General features: G+C 38.4%; 1 protein-coding gene across 1 annotated transcript; it reads left to right on the top strand.

Moving 5' to 3' along the window:
- The first annotated feature begins 2,458 nt into the window (after positions 1 to 2,458).
- cplx4c (complexin 4c) lies at positions 2,459 to 8,562 on the top strand. Its single transcript, XM_069158002.1, is given in 6 exon segments — positions 2,459 to 2,465; positions 2,933 to 3,009; positions 3,011 to 3,093; positions 8,160 to 8,198; positions 8,200 to 8,252; positions 8,351 to 8,562. Coding segments are annotated over 6 exon segments (471 nt in total).

Here is an 8,562-nt window from a genome sequence, read left to right on the forward strand (position 1 = left end):
TTTTTCTCATAGTTTTGGATTTCATTCCATTTAAAACAAAAATGCAAGATATGCCTAAGTGTTACTCTGACTGTAAAGACCCTCATTGAATCCAATCAAAATCATGAGCAGTGATATGTCTTCAGTGGGCAGTCCAGCTGACGCCAACACAATCACCATGGAAACCATTCCAGCCTGTGGGATGCCGGCTGCACCAGTGCTCGCAGCTGTGACGATAACTCTGAACAAGGGAAACGGGGATGTTTTGTGATGTAATATTAGTTTTTACCTCTACAAAATCAGGCAAAACCTAGTGAGAGCTTGACTGGTATTGCTTATGGAGGCATACACTCTTTATTTACATACTTACTCAACCCTGATACTACATAATGTGTTCTTTCCATTTTATATCTGTTAAATCTGTACTGACTCATTGAGAGGTAGAAAACAGGTTTTTGTCAATTATTTACCAGCAGCTACTGCTTCATGGAGGGCTGCACCATCCATGTTCATTGTGGCACCTATAGAAAGCATGAAGCGTGTCACTTTTGTTTGTCCATGTTGAAATTCCCCTCCATTTAATGGAGGGTAACAGGTAGGGTTGCAGGACTGTGACAAAACCCATAAAGTGTGCCGTACAAGTACACTGATATTTCAGCATTGTTCATAAGTCTGTATGTTTAATACTCAGACTCACCTAGATGACGTCCCAAAGGCGGCGGTGAGAGCCTGGCGGAGGCCACCCATAAACCTCAAGGGATTCTTACGTGTCACCAGGGAATAGATGAGGGGCAGGGTGAAGAAGCTGTGGATGATCAGGCCAGTGATCACTGTGAGAGTATACATAGATAAAAAGTATGGCTAAATGTTGATAGTTGGTGACAGTAAAAACATCAAAAAAAAAAAAAGAAAACGGCATTGCAGATCTTACCTTTCTAAAACAAGCTTCCATCAGGGGAACATGTTTCTACGAATCCAAAACACAGATTGGGTGTTTTAAATGTTAATGCTATTAATTAGAAAATATATATGTTGAAAAAGGTTACTGTTCAGTTACCTAAGAAGGCTTTCATACACACCTGATCAGATCCAGGAAAGCATCCACACTTTGCACAGCCTCTGCTCCACCACCAGAGGTCTCCAAGGTTTCCCTGGATGATTTTCCAGGCTGGATGAGAACTGCTAGACCAATGCCAGTGAATACAGGAATAATAGTGGCGACCATGTAATAGCTGAAGGCCCGTAGCCCAATTTTCCCATAAGCCTTTCTGTCTACAGTTGACAGGCCTGAAAAAAAAAACAATGCGGTTGTAATACACTGGCAGGGAAAAGTATATGAACCCTGTGACATTACCTGGGCTTTTGCGATATTTGGTCTGATCTTCATTGAGGTCACAAGTAGAGACCGACACAACGTGCTTAAATGAATAACACATGACCTCACAATAAATTCATACAAGTGTTTGTGATAGCTGGGAATCAGACCTGCACAAGATTCAGGAGCAACTTTGGATCATCCTTATCAAAATGGCCATATGAGGCCCCTGCAGCATATTTCAGTTCTCGGTTGTTTTGCTCAAAGCAGTCGCTCAAGACAATACTTCTGGTGGAGATTATCATCTTTTACAGTGAAAGAAGTTTATTTAAGTGTATTTTGGCAAAACATTCGCCAAGTCTGCATAAATCAGATTTCACAGTTTGGCTGACGGCCATAGACAGAAAGATATGCGAGACAAATCCTGTGTAATTAGGTGAACTTAAATCTGGCATGGTGCATGTACAGAGCTTAATTCTGTGTTAGACTCAGATGTTTTTAGGTTAAGGAGGTGTTAAGTGCACAGCGTCGCTAAAAATACTCTTAGCATCATTAATGAAAAATCCACTAGCAACAGAGGTCCCATCAGAACATGCTAATAAGCCACAAAACATCTTTAACTCGTTTGAATTGTGCTTCATGGAGAATAAAACATGTGTTGTGCATTTAAAGAATAGGGGCAGTTTGGGGTACATTTAACACAAAAATGTGAATAGAAAGTCTCCAGAGTAATGATAATCTATTTTTGTGAGTGAAAATGTATATACAGTAGACTGCTGAATGAATACTCTACAAATCTGGGATTAGATGTCATGTATTGTTTTAGTTTGTGGTTTATCAGTTATGCTGAAAATATTTTTGTGATATCCAAACCCCGCCTGTAAACCACCAACAATTTTTGGCAGCGCTTATAAATCAGTGGAAACCAAAACAGAGCCAAAGGAGAGTCAATATCAAACATATGATTCGTCATGAGACTTTGTAATTTAAGTATTGGCTTCTTTTTTAGGGTGGCGTACATCTGCTAAGGGTGAAGATGAAAAATAGCCCTTTGGCTAACTGCCATATTTAAAGTAAAACAAACAAACAAACAAAAAAATATAAACAAAGATATAAAGAGTGATAATACTGAATTACTGAATATTTTTATCTGCTTGCAGCACCATGAACTGTAAAATCAGTTTAGTAACTTGTAGTACCTTTACAGTATTCATTCTGTCTATAAAATTGTACAACTGCATTATGGGATTTATTCATAATTTCTTTCTATAATCTGTTTTTATTATCAACACACCATCACACCACATCTACTAATGTCATTTGTGCTGGTTTGAGATGTAGACAACAGTGCCAACATCCTGACAGTCTATCCTGCTGACAAGGGAAACACTTTCCATTGTCTGGAGGCCGTCAATTATGAGCTAATCTCTTTAGCGATATTACTGCAGCCACAAGTTACTGATAGAGCCTAAACATCTTGACACACATCAGGCAAGGTTTCAATTTGGGAAGTTTGTATAGTGAGTAGCTCTGTCTCTTAATTTAAATATTAATATTTAATTTATGCATTATCCCTCTGTGCTCGGATAGCCCTCAATTTTCCTTTTGCCTGTAGGAATGAAAAACATTTTAACTGAGCTGTGGCATTCGTCATGGATCAAATGTTGGGTGATAAGTTGAAGAGTTTTACTGGAGGAGGTGGTGAAGATAACAGTAAAGCAGGAGCAGATGGAAAAGGAGTCTAAAGGCATGTCCAGGGAGGAGTTTGAGGAGTACTAGAGACAGCTGGTAGAAGAAAAGTGAGTAAGCGGAGAAGATATATTTTTTTATATAGCATGATAGAAAACAGTACCAAAAAATAATAGTAATGACTAGTGTAGTAAAACACCAAAAAAATGACTTATCAATGCGTGTTTGAGTAGAGGACATATCACTCACATACTAGTGATTTTACATAACATTATAAGATGCCTAAATGTTTTACTGTGTAAAGTTGGAAGCACTTTGCACAATATATAAAATTCACCTGCGATATTTTATGGACAAACGTTTGAGTATTTAATGTTGAGAAAATACAACCTCCATATCCATTAAGCAGGGATTAACACGCGTGATGAGTAATATTCAAAGTAGGCTTCCACTTTGTGTTTGTCACAAAGCTACAGACACAAACACATCAAGCCTCAACTCTAGACAACAGAGGAGCAAATTTGTACTCCACATCCACTGACACATGGTGTGCTTGCAATGTGGACCATGCGGGAGGCACGTACTGAGATGTGATTCATGGTTAATACCGAGACGCAAACATTTTAAGTAACGACACTTGTCATTCATGCTGTGTTTACAGTTGCATAACCAGAGCATTTAGAGGTAACAATTTACCCAAATAATTGAACACATCGCTGAGGCACTATCAGACAAAACGTAAACATAATGGGAAAACAGAAAGCTTGAAGTTTCCTGATCCAGCAAATCCAAATATAATGGACGGTCCTGATTGATACCTGAGGTTCTTGACAACTCTCAAATAATAACAATAAAAAAAATTAAAAAAACCACTTAGTTGTGTCTTCACCACTTGGCCTCAAGCTACTGTTATAACTGGGCTGGCTGATGCACAGTCATTGACTCGTTTTGTGTTTAGCTTAGATCCTTATTACTAAAGTTGACTCTGTCCCCATCCCTTTGTTAGAGTCCATGTTGAGTGTAGTACAGTATAGTTTCCATCTATCTGTATACATTAATAAACACACCATACCGTAGCTGAAATTGAGTTTTCTATAAAAGTGAGTGCGTGTGTTGGGCAGGCTGAACTTGCTTGTTTGGCTACGTGTGATGCATGTGTGACATCAACAGATGAGAGCCAGGCTTATAGGGTAGCTTTAGGTAGGGGTTTATTTCCTTGGGGCTCAAATTAGCCAGAGAAGCAGATTAGGCTCTGCGTGTAATAGCTCGTCATGGCTCGGTTTCAAGAAGCCACCATTAAACACCTCTCTTAGCCAGTGCGCTTTAAAACAATAATTATTTAATCACCTTACAATCCCGAGTCTTGCTGAAGTGTTTGTTATATTCAATTAAAAGGCAAATTGTAATGAAGTTAAGGTCTTATTGCTCATGTGAAAGTGAGGCAGCCTGTTTAACACTTGGAAGTTGCTGCTTTAAATTCAAATAGCAGTGGGAGGTCAATCAGGCAGTTTAACATTATAATTTAATTAGGAGAGGTCACTAGTGAAAGAAAAAAAAGAATCCAAATTTTCTTAAAAATCTTTTACGAGAAGGTAATTCAAGTTATATTCTTCATCTGGCTATATTATTGTTCTAGAAAATTAGATATTAAATTAGTGATCAAGTAAAAGTGAATAATATTAGACATCTTTTTTCTAGAACTAATACAGCAAACAAAACTGGGGCTTTGCTGTTAAAAAGAGCTAAAATACTGGATTAAGTCATTAAAGTTAAACTACAAGTATTCATTTGGTTTTTATCTACATAGATTGTATGTAGACTGGAGACTGTATCTTTGTCTGTGGAGTCACAGCTGCAGTAAATCCACACAGTCCAGAAAACAATTTTAATTGCTTTGACTACAAAACTTCAAAGACATGTCAGTGTGTTTGCCTTCTACACGATCTGTGATTCCACTAGAGGACTAAGTACAAAACTGTATCTCAGTAAATGCTGAGATTATCCTTGAGTGTTGATGGCACAGCAGTGGAAGGGTATAAGGTGAAGGAGTGCAAACCAGGCCAAGACATCAAGTAACCGCAGATCTGTGCCAAGCTACAGCTCTCCGTGCAGCTAATCGTATTAAAGCAGGGTCAGGGCCTGAGCAGACCACACTTAAATAGACACGTCAAATCTAGTACCAACAAGGGAACTTGCCCTATTGTACTGAGTCGGACAGCATTGCAGCTTCAGCTACAGAAGTGGGCTAATACTAGAAATGACGCAAGTTCAATGTATATAAAGAAGTAAATCTGGATTGAAGGGTTGATGACGGTTAAGTTTCTGGTTTAGGTAACTAAATCTTTTCCAGTGTTCATCCCCACAGTGTTGATTATGTTCCACGCTCTGTGTAATAACAATAATCTGACACAAGACTAAGTCAAGTTTCTACAGGAGAGAGAAGACAAAGTTGATGACATGCAATAGTGGCACATAAAAAACACGGTGAGAGTGAAAGAGAGAACAGGACAGGAGACATACTCAGGGCATCATGGGATGTCTCCCCCAGCAGCCTCGGTTTAAGAAAACATAACCATAAACTTTAAAAAAGGAAAGTTTTAAGCAGAGGGTGTCTGACTCCTGAACCAGGAGCTGGTTCCAGAGGTGGTCCTGAAATCGAAAGGCGCTGCCTCCCATTGTAGTTTTGGAGACTTTAGGAACCACAAGTAAGCCTGAACTGAGGATGTCCTATTGGTATAATAGGGCACTCTGAGGTCATTAAGATATAGTGGTGCTTGGTCATTAAAGGCATTACATGTAAGGTGAGGGATTTTAAATTATTTTCTGGATTTTACAGGGAGCCGATGAGGAAAAGCTAAAAATAGGAGAAAAATAATCTCTCATTATATCTCCTCTCAGTATTTTTGCTGCAGCATATGGGATCAACTGGGGCCTTTTTAGAGAGTTATTGGGACATCCTAAAAATACAATAACAATGGATTACAATAGTCCAATGGAGAAGTAACAAATGCTTGCATTCATTTTTCACCATTTCTCTGAGACAACGTGTTTTCTAATTTTGACAAAACTGTGCAGGTGAAAGAAGGCAGCCCCAGAGACTGGCTATGCGTATGAGTTCAAGGACATATCCCTGTGAGGTTCCTCAGTAATACTGGAGGCCAAGGCATCGCTAGAATAACTATGTGGTTAAATAGTGTCTTTATGAGGGGCTAAATACAAAAACCTCAGTTTTGTCTGAATTTAGAAGTAGAAAATCAGTGATTTGTGTCTTCTGGCTTCACAGATAAATGTAATGTGGTGTCATCAGCATAGTGATAGAAATATATGCAGTGCTTCCTAATAACATAGTATTGCCTAAATGAACCATATATTATGTGAAAAGTATGAGTAAAGTAAGTCAGAGGTGTTGGCAACAGCAACTAAATAATACTTTACTGACCTTAATTGGGACATGTGGTGTAAAAGTGTTTTGAAGTTCTTAACATGACTCTGTCAGATCAATCTCAACTGAATTGTGTGACAATTATTATAATTAATTATAATTATATTAATTAATTATAATTATTATGACAAGGCACAAAGGTCAAACAACGTCTCCTCTCAGATTTCTAAACAAAATGGGAATGAAGTGAGAGCATCTAAAAAAAAAGTCAATCGGATCATAAAATGGTAGCGACTTCATTCTTACTGATCCACACAAACTCATACACAGCAGACAAAGGCAGGTAAACCCAAACAGTGTGTTTGACTTGTTGATTATATTAATAAGATATTGTTTCATAGAATAGCCTCAGGCTTTCATAGTGCGAGCTGCCCTTCCTTGCTGACAACTACGGATGTCCCAAGCCAATCTCCCAAGTCAATGTCTGCAATTTGAGCATTTTGCGAGGTGGCAGCAACAGAGCTGCATTCAATACTAATATTTTTATTTGGCTAAATTTGATATAAACAGACAACAAAACACAGTTCACTCAGTAACTGTGACAAAGTTCATGTGTGAATTTTGTTTGTTATGACCCTGATTGTTAAGCTGAGTTCAGACCAAAGATTTGAGACGAGACCAAACCTTGTTATAATGTTGCAGTTAAAAGCTGCAGCAGTGTGAACTGCACCGTTGTAGCTCGACTCGAGGCGGCCGATGGTGTCACATGAGACTCAGCTTGGCCAGTGGGAAATTTTAGACGGTAGGCACAATAGTTAGCATTTTTTCTGCTTATTAGGAGACACCAACCTCCACAAAACTGCTCCAGAAAAAGACAAAAGAAACTGACAAAACAGGGAAGATCTCCTGTCTCAAGGTCACTGCATAAATTTGCATGAACTCCCTAGATATTCAATTGCAGCACCAATGGGCGGCTCCCAATTCTCGACCATCACTATCACTATGACTATCCTCATTAATTAAAGACACTACAAATTAGAGTCGTTACAGAGAGTCGATGCTCTGGAGATCTCTGAACTTGATTATTTTCTTAAAATCAGTGCTGCCCTTAATAGAATTATTTAAAAAAAAAAAAGCTTGTTTGTTTATTTTCTTATTTTGCAAGAAAAACATTAATAAAAATCCCCATTAAGGAGCAACTTGGATGCAAGAATTTGTTTCCTTGCATTACAGATATTCCATTGTCAAGTAATAACAATGGTAAACTGTATTTGTATAGCACCTTTCATTCAAGAAATGCAGCTCAGAGTATAGACATTGGATTGATTTTAATAATTTCAATAAACTTAAAGTGAGCACTATGCAGCTGTATTATGTCTGAAAATACAAATCTTGGATTGGGACTCATACTCAATATTAAATGACTCAGATAGGGAGCAAATCAACTTGATTGGGACACCCCTACCGACAACATTGCTGTAATGTGGTAATGCTGCTGCTGATAAAATACTGATCTCTAAGAAAAGCTTTACTCCAAGCCACCTGCTTCTACGTCTACCCATTAACCTTTTAATACACTGTCCTTATGCCCGGATACGTTGATTTGGGCTTAGGCCTCTTGGAGAAGGCAAAGTAAATATGATGAAATATAGGTCAGATCCAAATATTGAAATGTTTTTATCATTAGCTCAATGGATTTAAAAGATAAAAAAAAATTAAGCTGCAGCAGTACATTTAAGTTTTTTTTACGTTATGACTCACTTTGACTGTCTTGCATACATGTGTGTTCAGCAGGATTCAGCGTGACAAAGATTTTGCCACAAAGAAGGCTGATGGCAAATTCAAGAGTGGTACAAAGAGATAAATACAGACTCCCAGACGTAAGGAATCCTCCAGTCACCATTTAGCTATCCATATATTGATTATCATGTTCTACCATCATTCTGAAAGTATTTCTACTTTATGACTTCTGTGATGGAATGCCTGAGACGCTGCAACGGTTCAGATGGCCGGTGATGACATTGACCTGCCAGAGCACCTCGCAAAAATGGTGGATGAAGATGAGGAAGAGGAGGAGGTTGAGGATTCATTCCTCAATAAACTTCAAAACATGGATGTGGATACACTGAAAACCAAGGCCCAGGTCTCACTGACAGAGATAAAGCACACTGCAGAAACAAAGTGTGCCGTCATGTGA

Source organism: Embiotoca jacksoni, unplaced genomic scaffold (genome assembly GCF_022577435.1).
Source record: "Embiotoca jacksoni isolate LCO1_2020_lvr unplaced genomic scaffold, fEmbJac1.0.p SCAF_22, whole genome shotgun sequence".
NCBI lineage: Eukaryota > Metazoa > Chordata > Actinopteri > Embiotocidae > Embiotoca > Embiotoca jacksoni.